The following is an 18,925-nucleotide window of genomic DNA, read 5'->3' as shown; positions in this document are numbered from 1 at the left end:
AGGGCAGGTGCGTGAGAGGCACAGCTCCCGCGGCCCCCCATGAGTCACCACCTCCTGAACCTCGAGTCTCCCCAGCCGAGGCCCCAGGTATCAGTGACAGAACTATGCCTGCTGCTGTGAGCTCTCCTGATCCACAGAGTATGTGAGAAAATTAGACGGCTGCTGTTGTCTCACACCACAGCCCTTTACACAGCAACAGCAGCTGGGATGTATGACAGACAGACAGAAACGAGTTTAGCATCTGGTGCGTACCACGTGCTATCCTGAGTCAAGCACAATATTTCCATCTCATAACCCTACTAAGAAGGCTATCGGCTCCATTTTTCTAATGAGCACAGTGAGGCATCGTGAGGCTCAGCAGCTTTCAGCTCTGGAGTCCTGCCAAGTGCCAACACACGTCAGGAACGGAACCAACTCCTGTGGAGTGAATGCTCAACAGTCGCCAGGGAAAGCCTGCCGGTCCCTGAGGACACCCGGTCACACCCGTCCGCTGCACTGGGCAACCGGTGGGCCCACAGGCTCACCTGTCTCTCTGGCCCTCACAGGCCCTGTACTTGTATTCAGCAAATAAACGCCAAGCTCCTCACACACACCGAGCATTGCCGCAGAGCTGGGGCTGCACAGATAAAACCCAAAAAAGGCCCCAGGCCCAAAAATGCTGTCCAACTCCTCTGATGTTTGCTGTTCTCCACCACGAAAGTGTGTGCTCCTCGCTGGATCATCCACCTTTCAAGAGTGATGACATCCCTCCAGCTAAGCCCTCACCTTCCGGAAAGGAAGGCCTGTCTTAGTCCTCTGTCACCAGCACTGCTGAGCATGTCGCAGTGCCTCACCACCAGCCGTGAGAGAATCTACACTGTGCGTGCCAGGAAAGGAGGCATCCGGGCAGCCGGCTCACCAGGTATCCAACTGTTCTAAGAATCTGAGGGGGAATATTAAAATAACAAGGTGCCGTGGTCTTAAAACATTTCCACTGACTCTTCAACAACCCTTCCTTTACAAGTCAAGCCGATTCCCCTTCCGGCGAACGTGGGCCAGATTCTATGTCACACTCTTCTTCGTCGTCATCTTTTTGTTTTTCTGACAGGGTCTGGTTCCGTCACCCAGGCTAGAGTGCAGTGGCACAACCTCGGCTCAAGTCATCCTCCCACCTCAGCCTCCCCAGTAGCTGGGATAACACCTGGCTAATATTTGTATTTTGTAGAGACAGAGTTCCACCACGTTGCCCAAACTGCTGAGCTCAAGCCGCCCGCCCAGCCACACTTCTGATGAGGAGGGCGGGGTGGAGGCCTAGCTGTGTGCCTTCCCGCTCAGGGTCCCTTCCAGAGCTTCTACCTGGCTGTGGCGACCACTTGCTCTCACCGCACACCCTGGGAGACGCAGCTGCCATAGCACAAGGATGCCCAAGCACTCCTAGGGAGGCCCAGGCAGAGGCCAGCACCAGCCCACACCTCAGAAGGGCCCCTAAGCCCAACCCAACCTTCAGGGAGCGTGAGGACTGCACCCTAACGTCCCCCCATGCCACTCCCAAACCCCGACCCACAGGAACCGGAGGACAGGAAAGGCTGACTGTGCTCTAAGGCGAGGCTGGGACTCCCCTTCTGCACCCTCGCCCCCAGCTGTGGCGCCTCCTGTCACACTGCACCACCGCCTCCTGGCAACCCTCGAGATGGTGATTCCGACAAGATCCACGCTGGTCTCCCCGAGGGGAGCATGAGCTTTGCCAGTGCAGCCACAGCTCCTTCTTCTGTGCTGCTCCCGCTCCACAGCTGCACTGAGGCCTGAGCAGAACCTCAGTGCAGAACACACAGGTGCTTATCACCGCGCCACAGTCACACACTCCAACAACACAGGGTACAACCCTACAACCCCAGTAAAACCTACCCACTTATCACCATGCCACAGTAACACTCCAACAACACAGGCTACAACCCTACGACCCTGGTAAAACCTACCCATTTGTCACCACGTCACAGTAATACTCCAACAACACAGGCTACAGCCCTACAACCCCAGTACAACAGAGCTTCATGCCAAACCTAACCGCATATCACCATGTCACAGTAATACTCCAACAACACAGGGTACAACCCTGAAACCCCAGTAAAACCTAATCACTTATCACCATGCCACAGTAACACTCCAACAACACAGGGTACAACCCTACAATCCCAGTACACCAGAGCTTGATGATAAATCTAACTTCAGCTAAGCAAAATCAATCAAGGATGATTTTCTGCAGAGAATATACCATAATTATCCAATTTTTCCCTTTGAGAAACACTTCCTTAAAGGTATAAATAAAGGAAGCATTTGGGAGTTTGTTTCAAAAAAAAAAAAAACAGATTTAGTCCAAATGAAAAATGGAAACTTTTCAGGGACAAGCCACTAAAACTCTTCCTGGACATGTGATAATTAGGGCAAACAAAAAAAACTGTAATACCTCATAAATATATTAAATAATTTTTTTTTTGACACACTCTGTAACCCAGGTTGGAGTGCAGTGGCACGATCTCAGCTCACTGCAACCTCCACTTCCTAGGTTCAAGCAATTCTCATGCCTCAGCCTCCCGAGTAGCTGGGATTACAGGCACCCGCCACCACACACGGCTAAGTTTCATAATTTTAGTAGAGACGGGGTTTCTCTATGTTGGTCAGGCTGGTTTCGAACTCCCGACCTCAGGTGATCCGCCCACCTCAGCCTCCCAAAGTGCTGGGACTGCAGGTGTGAGCCACCATGCCTGGCCAACTTTTTATTTAAAGTTAACTTCTACAGAAAGGTTTAATATAGGACCTGCTATAAACAAAAGGGCTGAATGGAACCCAGGACACGAGTGACCAGAGAGGGGATGCCCAGGATACTCGGGGACAGTCCAACAAGGAGACCCAGGAGACGTGGGCGCCACAGAGAGGGGACACCTAGAACCTTAGGGGACAGTTCAACCACGAGACACGGGTGCCACACACAGGGGATGCTGAGGACATTCAGGGGACACGGGGAAGGCACAAGGCCACCAGCTCAGAATGTGAAAAGTAAGTATGTCACAAAACACATCCAGTGGGGTTTCTTAATGGTTGTTAACATTACTGATGCTGATAAAGTTAAAAACCCTCAAGACAAGAGGTCTCTCACAGAGATCACAGGATTTTTCTTTGGTCTCTCTAGTTTTCAGGAAGAAAAAAAACAGCCATTTTCTTAAATGCACAGAATGCTGACTACTTTGGAGCACTTAAAACTCAGCTAATATGGACTGTTTACCCTCAAGTTTTCTATCCATGCTGTCTCCCTCTATAGAGTTTCAAATTGTTCAACAACGATTTACGGCTTCCCTGCCCCGGTGCTGTCGGTCCCCACTTGCCACATGTAAACCACATGCTTCTGTCAAGGCCTTTTACAGACCAACTTGACCAGCCCTCAGACTCTGCCCTACGGAGCAGCCCAGCAATCCATGCTTAAAATCAACTCTTCAAGTATGGAACCGATGGGCAAAGTTCCCCAGTACTCCCATCAGAACAAATCCCAACCTGGGGACAGGGGCGAGACATCAGGAGAGCTAGGCAGCAAAACCATCAGCATGATTCAGCCCACATAGTGGATGAGAACTGGAGCCTGCGGTCTTCAGCATCTGCAAGCACATGTCCTGGGCCGGCATCCTTGGTGCACATGGTGAGCAAACAGGAGATGAGGGGCTGCCTAGCACCAACTCCCCAGGGCCTCTGTCCCTCGATTTACGCTTGATTCACATCAACTAAATCATCTAGAACCTTTTCATAACAAAACTCTTTGGAGAACTGTACAATAAGAACCCTGAACAATGTTTAAATCCCTTTGAATTGCCTCCCAAACAAAACAGATCAAACTAATTTAACTCCCCTTCCCCTCAATGCAGGGCTTTAAGGGAATTCTTTTCCCCACTCTCATCTCATCCTGAAATCCAAGGAAAAGTAAACCTGGGCTGAAATCACCTCCAAGGTGCACCCTCAGAGGCGGTGGAGCCAAAACGTCACTTGCAGGGAGGACACTCATGGCCCAGATGGAAAGCAAACCCCACCGCTGTGCCATCTTGTCCGACCCACACTCCAAGTGGGTAGGCGGGCTTCCCGCTCTGTAAGCAAACAGCAGAAACCCTGGACCTGACGCTCACTGCTCCTGCCACATAACCTCCGACAGCTGGGCGGACTCCAGTGAGAAGGTGCCACTGGCATCTGCAGCCACCTGTGGAGAGTGGGCTTCTCCCCTTGCTTTCCAACCCAGCCTCGTCTTTTAGAAAACACTCATCAGAGGTTAAAGTTAAATATTGATTTGAATTAATTAATTACACATTAAGAAATGTTTCAAGGAAGTTATTTTGGGCCAGGTTTCATGGTGGCTCACACCTGTAATCCTAGAACTTTATTAGGCTGAGGCAGGAAGATTACTTGAGCCCAGGAGTTCAAGACCAGCCAGGGCAACACAGCAAGACCCCATCTCTATTAAAAAAAGAAAATTCAGCCAAGCACGGTGGTTCAACCGTAGTCCCAGCTACTCAGGAGGCTAAGATGGGAGGATCACTGGAGCCCATGAGGTCAAGGCTGCAGTGAGCTGTGATAACACCACTGCACTCCAGCCCAGGTGACACAGCAAGACTCCATCTCTATTAAAAAATAAACACATGAAAGCGTCACCAGATGCTACTATTTCTAACATGTTTCTAAATCCATTCTTCCTTCCAGTGCCACCGCCATAAATCCATTCTGGACCTTCAAGTTGACCACTAGCTCTGTAAAGCAGCAAAGGCACCATCCAGCCTGAGTCCCCACACGACAAGACACAGCGGCCCAACCCTGTGACATTCACCTACATGGACCCAGTGTTATAGCACTGACGTCCACATCGTCATCCTGTTCCCTGCATGACACTGAGAAAGAAAAGAAACTAATCTGAGGAATGTGAGCTCCTTTAAACGTTTCGATCCAGAGTTACTGAAATGTGACAGTGGTCATGTCTCACTCCCCGCCACACCCGGAGCTAAGGACGTCCCGCTCCCCCCCAAACACCCGGAGCTAAGGACGTCCCGCTCCCCCCGCTACACCTTGAGCTAAGGACGTCTTACTCCCCTTCAACACCCGGAGCTAAGGACGTCCCGCTCCGCTCCCCCCACACACCCGGAGCTAAGGACGTCCCGCTCCCCGCCCCACACACCCGGAGCTAAGGACGTCCCGCTCCCCCCCCCCCCACCCGGAGCAAAGGACGTCCCGCTCCCCGCCCCATACCCGGAGCTAAGGATGTCCCGCTCCGCTCCCCCTACACACCCGGAGCTAAGGACATCCCGCTTCCCCCTACATACCTGGAGCTAAGGACGTCCCGCTCCCCGCCCCATACCCGGAGCTAAGGATGACCCGCTCTCCACCCCCAACACTTGGAGCTAAGGACGTCCCGCTCCCCCCAACACACCCGGAGCTGAGGATGTCCCGCTCCCCCCCCACACACCCGGAGTTAAGGACGTCCCGCTCCCCCCCCCACACACACACCCGGAGTTAAGGACGTCCCGCTCCCCCCCCACACACACACCCGGAGTTGAGGACGTCCCGCTCCCGCCACACACACCCGGAGTTAAGGACGTCCCGCTCCCCCCCCACACACACACCCGGAGTTAAGGACGTCCCGCTCCCCCCCCACACACACACCCGGAGTTAAGGACGTCCCGCTCCCCCCCCACACACACACCCGGAGTTGAGGACGTCCCGCTCCCGCCACACACACCCGGAGTTAAGGACGTCCCGCTCCCCCCCCACACACACACCCGGAGTTAAGGACGTCCCGCTCCCCCCAACACACCCGGAGCTGAGGATGTCCCGCTCCCCCCACACACACACCCGGAGTTAAGGACGTCCCGCTCCCCCCCACACACCCGGAGTTGAGGACGTCCCGCTCCCGCCACACACACCCGGAGTTAAGGACGTCCCACTCCCCCCACACACACCCGGAGTTAAGGACGTCCCGCTCCCCCCACACACACCCGGAGTTGAGGACGTCCCGCTCCCCCCACACACACCCGGAGCTGAGGATGTCCCGCTCCCCCCACACACACACCCGGAGTTAAGGACGTCCCGCTCCCCCCACACACACCCGGAGCTGAGGATGTCCCGCTCCCCCCACACACACACCCGGAGTTAAGGACGTCCCGCTCCCCCTAACACACCCGGAGTTAAGGACATCCCGCTCCCACCACCCCAACCCGGAGCTAAGGACGTCCTGCTCCCACCCACACCCGGAGCTAAATAAGCCGCCTGCTTTATGACCTCTTGACTCAGCATCACCACCAACAGCCATATTATTATTATTCTTATTCTTATTAGAGAAAGGGTCTCATTCTGCCACCCAGGCTGGAGTGCAGTGGTGCTATCATAGCTCACTACAGCCTCGACCTCCTGTGCTCAAGCAATCCTCCCACCTCAGCCTCCTGAGCAGCTGGGGCCACAGAATAGCACCACAATGCCCAGGCTCTTTTTTTCTTCAGAGATAGGGTCTTGCTATGTTGCCCAAGCTGGCCTCGAACTCTTATCCTCATACAGTCCTCCCACTTCAGCCTCCCAAAGTACCAGGATTACAGACATAAGCTGCCACACCTGGTCAATAGCCATAAATTAACCTACCAATGTCATACACTGGACACCAGAATTCATAACCTACAGTTCAGTGATGTATAACCAATCAATAATCAATAATCAATGTCACTTCTGTAAAACAATGGGAATTCTTGACAAAGTGTTTTGTAATCCTCCCCTCTGCTGATTTGCCCTTTTCTCTTTAAACACTCGAGCCTCTCCTCTGTTCTCTGGAGCACCTGCCAGTGTTTCCCAGGCCATGGCCCTAATAGTCTCTATAATTAATTTGGCCTGAATTTTCTTTACGTTAACGACACCAACGTGAATTCTCAGAATTATAGACTGGAATGAGCAGGGCCACTAATGGCCACAGCAGTGTGCTTCACTAACCCTGTATGGCAACACACCAAACTAGGCACACGCAAAAAGACCCAGAGTGCAAGGCTGGCTCCCACCTTTAGGACTGAGACGTAATTTACCTTTTGCTGTCCTCATTTTTTTCAAAATTCTTTACACTATAATTTTTAAGTTATCAAATTACTTAGGGCCAAATTATGAAATGCAGCCTATCCAGGTCTTCATTCTATTACCTGACGGTGTAACTGACGCTCCCTGGTAGGAAAAGTGCTCCCAAGAAAACGGACACTAAGAAAACTAGGATGATCAGTTTCCATCGCTGAATTCAAGGTTATTCCCTACAGTCACCGTAATTCACGCACCTAGGCCCTGGCTGGTGACCACACCGGCTGTTTCTAACACTCCGTACTCCGTGTGACAAACGTGGCTGCAGGGAGCACCCGTGTTTTCGGTATGCGTGTAGTTGCAGATTCAAGTCCCATCTGCGAGCTGCTACATCAAAGCGGCAGATGCCTAAAACGCGGATTGCGCTGAGTCTACTTTGTAGACAGAGCTGACCTCAGGCTGATTCCTTTCTAGACTTGGCTGAACAGATGAGAAGTGTGGGTGGGGTGCCAGACGTTGGAGTGGTGGAACAGATTTCATTCTGTACCTGCAGGCAGGACAGGAAACAGCTGAGCTCCATTCTGTTTGCGCTGAGGTGAGGGAGGGTTTCAGGGGAGAACCCGGACTAGGGGAGCTCAAGTGAAAAATTACAAAGGCTGGTCAGTGTAACTGAGATTAGGCTCGCTGTGTCTGCTAGCTGATATAATTACAGTAGTTAGGATTCTACGTTCCCAGAGAGACTGGAACACAGGCCCTCCTGTCCTTTCTGCTCTTTTCAAAGACACTCCTGAATTGCAGATTTAGAGACATCTCAAAGGGACAGAGAAGGATTCATAATTTAAGCCCTTTTAAACTCTCTTTAAAAAGGATGTCAGGGGCTTATCCTCGGGTGTTGGCTAAAACAGTAAATTATTCTGACAGCCCTGAGCTCTTCCAGACAACCCTGAGCTGGGCTGTCCCAGAGTTGGCCTTAGGCTGCTAGGAGCCGTGGTAAACTTTCGTCAAGAATCAGCACAGGGCTTTGAATGGAGAGTTCACGCCAGAGTTTCTGCGGTTCTCAGGAGGAACCCCACAAGCGGATCAGTGAGGACCAGCCTGGAAATCCCACCTTACCTACTCTAAAACATTCAGCCTTTCTAAATGAAACGGCATTGCACTGTACTAAACAGGTCACATCACTAGCACATATCTCACATCAAAATTAAAAGGGCAGAAACTTATTTTAAACTAAGAATAACCTAAAACACAAACATACATGTTTACATTTTTCAAGCTATGATTAATAAATTTCATAACAATAAACTCACACATTACCTATCAATTGTTTGGTAGGTAACAAAAAAACTTAGAAATTTCTAAAATTTTCATTGACCATAAAAATTAATAGTCATATACATTGTAAGCAAGATAAAGAGTTTTTAAAGAGCTAATATTAAAGAAAATTGTCACCATGCAGGCAGGTATAAAGCCTGCAAAGACACCATTAAATTTTTTTCAATAGCTATGACATACTGAAACATGGTATGATCTCAGTACAAATAAAGAACATAAAACTATTTATATTCATGATATCAATTATGTGAGCAGCTAAGTACAATGAAACAAACTGAAGGAAAAGCTTGGTATATACTAAAAGCTATAATACCAGCTGGGCAACGTGGGTCACGCCTGTAATCCCAGCACTTTGGGAGACTGAGGCAGGCGAATCACCTGAGGTCAGGAGTTCCAGACAAGCCTGGCCAACATGGTGAAACCGTCTCTACTAAAAATACAAAAAAAAATTAGCCCAGCATAGTGGCACGTGCCTGTAGTAATCTCAGTTACTTTCGAGGCTGAGGCAAGAGAATTGCTTGAACCCAGGAGGCGGAGATTGGAGTGAGCTGAGATCACGCCCACTGCACTCCAGCCTGGGGGACAAGAGCGAGACTTTGTCTCAAAAAAAAAAAAAAAAACTCTAATACTAAAATAATCCAATACAATTGTATTCCAATAATGTCATGAAAACTTTATCCTTCCCCTTACCTTATGAAATAGACTATACTAATTAATTCTCTATCACAGCATAATAGATACATAATTAGATTATAATGACCCATGGGTTAACTTTCTAAAAAGTTAAAGACCGATTTGCAATTGAGAACCTGTTACAGGAATTGATTAGTTGCCATGAAATATCCAGCTCTGAGGTTCTGTTGCTTTTGCTACTTTAAAAATGTTTATTTACTGGCTGGGCACAGTGGCTCATGCCTATAATCCCAGCACTTTGAGAGGCTGAGGCAGGCGGATCAAGACCAGCCTGGCCAACATGATGAAATCCTGTCTCTGCTAAAAATACAAAAATTAGCTGGGCGTGATGGCACACATCTGTAATCCCAGCTACTCGGGAGGCTGAGACAGGAGAATCACTTGAACCTGGGAGGTGGAGGTTGCAGTGAGCTGAGATCATGCCATTGCACTCTAGTGTGGGCAACAGAGCAAGACTGTCTCAAAAAAAATGAAGTTTATTTATTAAATATGTATCAGAATAAAACCCCAAGTGATGGTCAAATGTCAAAAATAACAAATGGTAAAAGATCTATAACAAACTACATCCATATTCAGAACATCACAGATAAAGATCCTAAATCTTCTGGAGAGAAAGAAAATGTTACTCACAAAGATATCTCATCAGTCAAACACACTGCTAAAAGACAAAAAGTATACCATCTTCAAAGTTCTGGGAAATTATTTCGCTCTTAGAATTAATTCTATGCTGAGCCAAACTCTTAAACAATCTATCAGTACAATAAGGATGTTCTTAGGGCGTACAGTTTTCTTCCCACATATACTCTTGTCTAAAAAGGTATGCGATAGGCCAGGCATGGTGGCTCACACCTGCAGTCCCAGCACGTTGGGAGGCCGAGGCAAGAAAGCCGCTTGAGCCTGAGAGGTGGAGGCTGCAGTGAGCCGTGAGCACACCACTGCACTCCAGCCTGGGTGAAACAGCAAGACTCTGTCTCAAAAACAAAGAAAAGAAAAAGGTACGTGAGGATATACTCCATTGGAAAAAGCAGGGAGATTTCAAAAAAAAAGACACTTGATCCAAGAAACAGTAGGCCTAACCCAGAAGCACAATGAGAAAGAATTCCCGGATCATAGCTCTGTGCAGGTCTAGAAAACAATTTGTCCTGATGAGAACATAAAGTCAGTGAGCTCTCGGAAGAATTTCTTTTAAGAGGATTTCATTAAACAGATAATATCACATTAATAAGCTAGAAGACATCCTAGGGTTTAAAATTTTAAAACAGCATGTGTTCTTTTTTGCCAAAAAGAAAAAAAAAAAAGGCAAATAGGGCCATTTAAGAAGGACATGGTCCAAATATGAAGCAAAAACCATTGTGGTACATTAACTGAATGTAAGAAAAGACCCCTTTGACCCTGACACCAGACAGGGCCAGGAAATTAGTGGGTTTAGGGAGAAATGGAGAGTGTACGGCAGTAGCTTCCTAATCTTAACTAGCGGAAAGTTAAAAAATATTATCTAAGGTTGGCCGGGCGTGGTGGCTCACGCCTGTAATCCCAGCACTTTGGGAGGCCAAGGCAGGCGGATCACCTGAGGTCGGGAGTTCGAGACCAGCCTGACCAACATGGAGAAAGCCCATCTCTACTAAAAACACAAAAATTAGCCGGGCGTGGTGGCGCATGCCTGTAATCTCAGCTACTCGGGAGGCTGAGGCAGGAAAATCGCTGGAACCTGGGAGTTGGAGGTTGCAGTGAGCAGAGATCACGCCACTGTACTCCAGCCTGGGCGACAGAGGGGAATTATCTTTAAAAAAAAAAAAAAAAAAAAACCGAAGTCAGGAGATCGAGACCATCCTGGCCATCATGGTGAACCCTCATCTCTACTAAAAATACAAAAAATTAGCTGGGCGTGCTGGCGCAAGCCTGTAATCCCAGCTACTCAGGAGGCTGAGGCAGAAGAATCGCTTGAACCCTGGAGGCGGAGGTTGCAGTGAGCCAAGTTCGCGCCACTGCACTCCAGCCTGGTGACAGAGTGAGACTCCGTCTCAACAACAACAACAACAACAACAACAACAACAACAAAACACCCTAAGGTTGATATAACAGAAAATACAAATTAAGGAATATTATTCAACACATAAAGGTAAGTGATAGGGGAAAAAATAATAGGAGTGAAGGTAGAAGAAAATGTATGCAAACTAAATTACTCATCTTTTGATGGGGAATCAATAGACAACAGAATAGTACAGTAATATCTAACATTTATTGAGTGTTAATGAAAGCAGGCACTGGTTTGGTCGATGCACTTTTACACATAATATCTCACTTAATCTTCTTAAACACCCTATAATGCTGCCATTATTATTGTGCCCATTGAATGAACTAGGAAACAAGACCTGTTAAGTAATTTTGCCAAGGTCATACAAGTAAAAACAAAAGCCGGAATTCCAACTCAGGCACCCAGGCTGCACTCTCTCAACCTCTTAAACTGTGACAAGTCATATTTAAACTTAAATCATCTAAAATTGAATAAAATTTTAAACGTGGCTCCTCCGCCATCCCGGCCCCGCAGCAGGGGCCGAGGCCGCCCCCAGGCCGGGCGCGAGGAGACCGGCCACGGCGGCGACCGCAGGCCTGAGGCTGCACACACCGCCTCTCCCGACTGCCGGGAGCCCGACGGCCAGCCGCGCCTCCATTTCCGTTCCTGCCTCGGAGGCACCGCGGCTCCTCCGGGAAGCCCCGGCCCGGTCGAGAGAACCGCTGCGCAGAGGGAGGGCGGCGGCGGCGCTGCTAGCGACGCCCGGAGGAGTCCGCGAAGCTCCACCACCCCTCGCCCAGACCCAGCGCCGCACCGACCTTCCCGGGTTCCATTGCTTCTCGCAGGCCCGGGCAGCCGCGGTGTCCTCGGCCCCGGCCAGGCACGGCCCACCCCAAGGAGGCCACCTGTAGCCCCGCACACTTCAGCAGGCGCGTCCCAGCGCCTAGCAACCGGCAGGCAGGAGCAGCAGAGGGCCGAGCTGCCCTGCCCAGCGTGCCCTACCCAGCGTGCCCTGCGGTCTCTCACAGTGCGCCTGTGCATTCCCGGCATTTTTAACACCTGGCAGGCAGGAGCAGAGGAAGGCCGAGTGGTCGCTGCTCGGCGTGTCCGCGGCCCCTCCCAATGCGCCTGCGCTTCCCCGGCTCCTAGCAACCGCCAGGCAGGAGCAGCAGAAGACCGAGCGGTCGTTGGTCTCCCCAAGGGGCAGGTGCAGTACCCTGACTTGTGGTGCCGAGGCTCTCGTCTTGCCCCAACCCGCCCCGGATTCCCGCGGGACCAGACCGACAGTCGGGGAAGATAGAAAGGGAGAGCAGATCTTGGGAAGAGCTTTACATTTGAATAAGGCTTTACACTTAACCGATTATATTCCCATATGTCGTCTTTTGATAAAAACAAGCAGTAAGGTAGGCAGGACTCAACTTTGAGAGACTATTTTTATACAACACGTAAGGGAAAATCAAAAACTCTCAAGACCCCCGAACTCCTTCAGCCAAAGGGAAAGTTAGGCCTGAAAGCTTGAAACCGCCTTTCCAAAATTATGACTAAGACAGTGAAAGAAATGTAACTTAACCTACAGCACCTTGCTTCTAACCTTCAAGGTGTCCTTGTTCCTTCCCGGCAGTAGGCTGAACTAACTTTGGGAGAAACTTAGTTTATAGTTTATAAACACAGATGGTAACAGTCCTTTCCCAAAGCAGGCCTTCTTCTTGTCTGGGAACTTGATTGCCTTTGTAGGACTGATGTTAGCCACAAGATTAGAAATTATGGTTTAGAAGTCATGCAGCTGGAGGCTACAATATTCTGACCCTCTCTAAACTGCTCCTAAGATCAGTGTTTGAGATATTTTGCAGACCCTGAACTTCATGGATCAGCTGGCACCACCCAGATCAATAAACTGGCTCATCTGACCTTGTGGCCCCTCACCCAGGAACTGATGAGGGCAAGAAGACAGCTTTGACTCCCTCTGATTTCATCTCTGACCAATCAGCACTCCTGGCTCACTGGTTTACCCCAGCCCAAGTTACCTGTGAAAACTCTGATCCCTGAATGCTTCAATGCTTGAGGAGACTGATTTGAGTAATAATAAAACTCTAGTCTCCTGCACAACCAGCTCTGCATGATTTACTCTTTCTCTATTGCAATTCCCCTATCTTGATCAGCTCTGTCTAGGCAGCGGGCAAGGTGAACCCCTTGGGTGGTTACAAGCCGAGTCACCCAACACCCTCTTCCAAATGCATGGCTGTTGCTTCGCAAGCTGCAAGGCTCCTGCCAGCCAGGCCCCCGTGAAGGCAGGGCTGGGCACCTCGGCTGCCACAAGTCTCCCAGGCGTAAATGTTTTGCTGGCCTGGAAACCTTTCAAGATGTGTGTCCTCCCTTAAACAAAGACATGCCAATTATAACTTTAGATCTGCAGTTTAAGTCTGAAACCACCTCTGCAAGAATTAGAACTGAGAAAATTATGACAGTGAAAGAGATCTGACCTAACTGACTCCATCTTGCTTCTAACCTCCAAGCTGTCCTTGTCCATTCCTGGTTGTAAGATAGTTTAACTTTGAAAGAAAGGTAACAGCCCTTTCCCAAAACGAACGCCCTTCTTTTTTTTTGTTTGTTTGTTTGTTTTTTATTGTTATACTTTAAGTTCTGGGGTACATGTGCAGAACATGAAGGTTTGTTACATAGGTATACATGTGCCATGGTGGTTTGCTGCACCCATCAACCCATCATCTACATTAGGTATTTCTCCTAATGCTCTCCCTCCCCATCCCCCCACCCCCCGACAGGCCCTATGTGTGATGTACCCCTCCCTGTATCCACGTGTTCTCATTATTCAACTCCCACTTATGAGTGAGAACATGCGGTGCTTGGTTTTCTGTTCTTGTGATAGTTTGCTGAGAATGATGCAAACCCCCTTCTTGCTGGGGACTAGATGGCTTTTGGAGGACTAACAAATTAGCCATGAGATTAGAAATTATGGTTTAGGAGTCCTGCAGCTAAAGGCCACAAGATTCTAAACCTCCCCAATTACTCCTACAGATAACATCACTATTGTAAAACCTAAGATTGGTGCCTGAGACATTTTCAGTCCCTGTACTCAATGGGTCAGCTGGTGTAACCCAGATGGATAAACTGGCTCATCTGGTCTTGTGGCCCCCACTCAGGAACTGACTCAGCACAAGAAGACAGCTTCGACTGCCCGATTTCATCTCCACTCCTACCTATCAGCGCTCCCCACTTCTCAACCCCCCCACCCACTAAATGATCCTTAAAACTCCAATCTTCAAATTTTTGGGGAGACTGATTTGAGCAATAATAAAACTCTGGGCTGGGCATGGTGGCTCATGCCTGTAATCCCAGCACTGTGGGAGGCTGAGGCAGGCAGATCACCTGAGGTCAAGAGTTCGAGACCAGCCTGACCGACATGAAGAAATTCTGTCTCTACTAAAAATACAAACTTAGCCAGGCGTGGTGGCACATGCCTGTAATCCCAGCTACTCAGGGGCTGAGGCAGGAGAATCTCTTGAACCTGGGAAGGGGAGGTTGTGGTGAGCCAAGATTGTGCCATTGCACTCCAGCCTGGGCAACAAGAGCAAAACTCCATCTCAAACAAAACAAAACAAACAAACAAACAAAAACGGGTCTCCCATACAGCTGGCTCTGCAAGAATTAAACTCTCTCTCCATTGCAATTCCCTATCTTAATAAATCAGCTCTATCTGAGCAGCAGGCAAGGAGAACCTGTCCAGCGGTTACAAGTGCAGCTCATAAAAACTAAGGTCTAAAACGAAAGACTGTTCAACTTCACACTGATAAAGTAGATTACAAGTGTGGACAAAAAGAGTCAACTCAGTAAAATACTTGAAGAGATTTATCCTGGGCCAAATATGAGTGACCAATGGCCCATGACACAGCCCAGGAGAGCCTGAGAACATGTGGCCAAGGTGGTCAGGGTACAGGTCAGTTTTATACATTTTAAGGAGACATGAGACATCAATCGATACATCTAAGATGTACATTGCTTCGTCTGGAAAGGGGGGACAAGAAGGCAGGACAGTATGGCATCTTCAAAGTCATAGTCTGATTCAAAAGTTCTCTGATTGGCAGTTAGTTGAAAGAGTTATTATCAATAGAAAGGGCCAGGCACAGTGGTTCATGCCTGTAATCCCAGCACTTTGGGAGGCCAAGGTGGGCGGATCATGAGGTCAGGAGATGGAGACCATCCTGGCTAACACAGTAAAACCCCGTCTCTACTAAAAATACAAAAAATTAGCTGGGCATGGTGGTGGGTGCCTGTAGTCCCAGCTACTTGGGAGGCTGAGGCAGGAGAATGGCGTGAACCCAGGAGGCAGAGCTTTCAGTGAGCCGAGATCTGGCCACTGCACTCCAGCCTGGGGGACAGAGCGAGACTCTGTCTAAATAAATAAACAAATAAATAAATAAATGAAAAGAAAGGAATGTATGGGTTACCACAGGTTGTGGAGACCAAGAAAACCTTGGTCACTACGTGCAGATGAGGCCTCCGGGTAGCACGCTTCAGAGAGAATCGATTGTAAATGCTTCTTACCAGACTTAACCCTATTCCATCTGTGATTCAAAAAGGAAGGAGGGTATCATGAGGCATGTCCGTCTCCCTCTTTCCATCATGTCCTGAACTAGTTCTTCAGGTTAAGTCTGGAATGCCCTTGGCCAAGGAGGAGTGGTCCATTCGGATGGTTGGGGGGGGTCTGAGAATTTTATTTTTGGTTTACATCCTCCCCTTGTGGCCAACATTTGTCAGAGGCAACACCAGTGGCCACCGAGCTTTTATTTTGTTCCATAGCATTGCCAGGGTGACATGGCTGCCTGCCCTGGACCTGTCCTGTCTCTCGATAGGACACCTTATGGCCAAGAGACTTAGAGTCAAAAGACTTGCAGCCAATTAAAACGTTCTAGGCCAAATGGGAATGGACACAGACAAGCATTCATTAACCCTTAAAAATTTAAGTAAAAAGCCAACAAACAAAAAGCCAAGGGCGTGGGTACAAACCTGACTGAACTACTGTAATCTTGGTTTTAGTTATAGACTTACAGTAATCAGTGATACAGAACATAAGCATTGATAAAACCTTTTAAGCTAAGGATTTTTAGAGACTTTTGTTGTGCTGCAATGCTTTTTATGGTCGTTTAGTAATCTGTCCTATAACAGCTGATAAACTTTTTTTTATTTTATTTTATTTTTTTGAGATGAAGTCTTGCTCTGGTCCCCCAGGCTGGAGTGTAAGGGCACGATCTCAGCTCACTGCAACCTCTGCCTCCAGGGTTCAAGCGATTCTCCTGCCTCAGCCTCCCGAGTAGCTGGGATTGCAGGCACCCTTCCACCACACCTGGCTAATTTTTGTATTTTTGGTAGAGACAGGGTTTCACCATGTTGGCCAGGCTGGTCTCAAACTCCTGACATTGTGATCCACCCAACTCAGCCTCCCAAAGTGCTGGGATTACAGGTGTGAGCCATCATGGCTGGCCGCTCTGAACTAATTGTCTCCCTCAAAACCAGCCCTTACAGGCTGGGCGCGGTGGCTCACACCTGTAATCCCAGCACTTTGGGAGGCCAAGGCGGGCAGATCACAAAGTCAGGAATTCCAGACCAGGCTGGCCAACATGGTAAAACCTCGTCTCCACTCAAAAAACAAAAATTAGCCAGGTGTGGTGGCGGGCACCTGCAATCCCAGCTACTCGGGAGGCTGAGGCAGGAGAAACGCTTGAAACTAGGAGGCAGAGGTTGCAGTGAGCCAAAATCAGGCCACTGCATTCCAGCCTGGGTGACAAGAGCAAAACCCCATCAAAACAAAACAAAAAAACAAACAAACACACACAAACAAAACCAGCCCTTACAATCTCAGGCACCCAGCTATTCTGCTATAGTCCCTGGTCCTAGAGGGAGGGTGCTTGTATAGTCTTAGCAGCGGGGCATTGGCCGTGAAAACCAGGCAGGCACAGTGGAATGCCCAGGGGCCAGTACCGTATCGCTCCAGAATTCCGTGATTGTGGCTTCCTTGGAGGTAAAACAAGAAGAGATAAATAACATTAATAATTTGACAATCAAAAGGGTATTTGTGTGTCAGAACAGAAAAAAGAACCTATTCTGCTGGGGCACCAACTATAAATATGAAGAAAAATTATAGCCTGGTGCTGTTTACAGGATTCTTGCAGCTGAGAGATAATTTGTGATTCAATCTGCACTCAAAAACAGAAGTCACGACTGTCATCAGTAACAAGTGTTACACTTTTCATTTGACTCAATTTCTCTTTAGCTCTCCTCTTCTAACAGACATTATAGTTAAGACCAATTTCTGTGGAAAAATATGTTTTAGTCTTATTATACTTGGCCTGATTATTTGCATAAAGTGCAGCAAGAACCAATTGACTATAAAGGCTCTTTTTAAGTTGGCTTTGCTAGAACTTTATCTAAAAATATGTCTTTTTTTTTTTTTTTTTTTTTTTGAGACAGTTTTGTTCTTGTTACCCAGACTGGAGTACAATGGTACGATCTTGGCTCACTGCAACCTCTCCACCTCCTGGGTTCAAGCAATTCTCCTGCCTCAGCCTCCTGAGTAACTGGGATTTCAGGCACCACCACCACACTCAGCTAATTTTTGTACTTTTTGTAGAGACGGGGTTTTGCCATGTTGCCCAGGCTAGTTTTGAACTCCTGAGCTCAAACAATTCACCTGCCTCAGCCTCCCAACATGCTGGGATTGAAGGCGTGAGCCACCATGCCCAGCCAAAAATATGTTATTCTAGTCAAAGCCCTGATAAAATAACCAGTGTCTCCAATTATCCTGTTTCAAAACAAAACATTTAGACTCTTACTAAATGTATGTGAATAACTATATTATCATAAAATCACAAATAACTTGCAAATTTAATCAAACTCAGATAGAAAGGTAAATTTGTTCACAAAACCCAATTGCTCTAAACTGTAAATAACTCAAAATTATTTCCTTGACTCTTGTTTAACAAGAGCAGCAGACTGCCAAACAAGATGTCATTTGTTCCACTGGAAACTGTCATTCACGACCAAGCAGCCCTTGTTGGATGAGAGCTGTTTATCCGGCTCCGTAGACTCCAGCAGCTCCTCAGAGTTAGTCTTGGGGAAAAACAGGCTCCCTACTCATAAGCATCTTCTCCTTGCCACCCCAGGCAACAAGATCCTATGCAAACTATTTTTATTTTATTATGGAACTCCTTTTTTGGCACCATTATTCCTATTAGCGAAGGGATAGCTTCAGTTAACATTCCATAGCAAGTGGAAGCTCTCCAGTCCAAAGGCCCAGGAGTCATTGGGAAGTGCCCACAGGTTTCTGCCATAAGCCCCAGTAAATGCTCCACAGAGGGCTATGAAGTGGAGGATTTGTCCCAAGCAAAACTCCAGTTTCTACCCTATGTTCTGCGGGCTCGGGCAGTCTTACTACTTCCCATTTAACATGTACAATTGATGGCAGTGGCTGATGCCATCACAGCAGCTGCAGCAGGGAGGCCTGGCTGGGGCTGCACACTCCATGAAGCTGGTTGGAGCCACATCCCTTCTGAGTTGGGACGGGAGCTCTGTGGGTGTTCCCGCAACCTCCCAAACTGTGGCTGTGGATTTGTGCCTCCCTGTGCTTTTGCCATGGAGTGGCCAGGAACAAGCAGGATCTGCCCTCCCAGGTGCAGCTACAGCAGCTGGACCTGCATTTGCAGACCTGGGCCTCCCACTTCCTGGAGTAGGCAGGAGCTGGGAACAAGCAAGAGCCCTGGGCCCTTCCGAGTTGGTGGGGTGGGAGCTCCCAGGTGCAGGACCCGGTGTCTCTGTAGCCTGCAC

The 18,925-nt window shown here is 48.6% G+C and overlaps 1 protein-coding gene across 22 annotated transcripts in view; it reads right to left on the bottom strand.

Moving 5' to 3' along the window:
- DYNC2I1 (dynein 2 intermediate chain 1) overlaps positions 1–18,925 on the bottom strand; it is a 131,330-nt gene that overhangs the window by 90,386 nt on the left and 22,019 nt on the right. For 14 of the 22 annotated variants that reach the window (XR_012433144.1, XR_012433145.1, XR_012433146.1 and 11 more), the window contains exon 1: positions 11,908–12,113. The exons of 5 other annotated variants lie outside the window; for them this stretch is intronic. Coding sequence is in view for 7 of the 17 variants with exons in the window: in XM_045388034.3 (XP_045243969.2) it covers positions 11,908–11,922 (15 nt within the window). In the remaining 10 variants the exon portion in view is untranslated. Of the gene's footprint in view, positions 1–9,924; positions 10,043–11,907; positions 12,114–18,925 lie in introns of those variants that run through there. 3 more of the 22 variants (XM_065542855.2, XM_074036492.1, XM_074036493.1) reach the window with 1 other exon arrangement.

Source organism: Macaca fascicularis, chromosome 3 (assembly GCF_037993035.2).
Source record: "Macaca fascicularis isolate 582-1 chromosome 3, T2T-MFA8v1.1".
NCBI lineage: Eukaryota > Metazoa > Chordata > Mammalia > Primates > Cercopithecidae > Macaca > Macaca fascicularis.
This window is presented reverse-complemented; position numbering and strand designations above follow the sequence as displayed.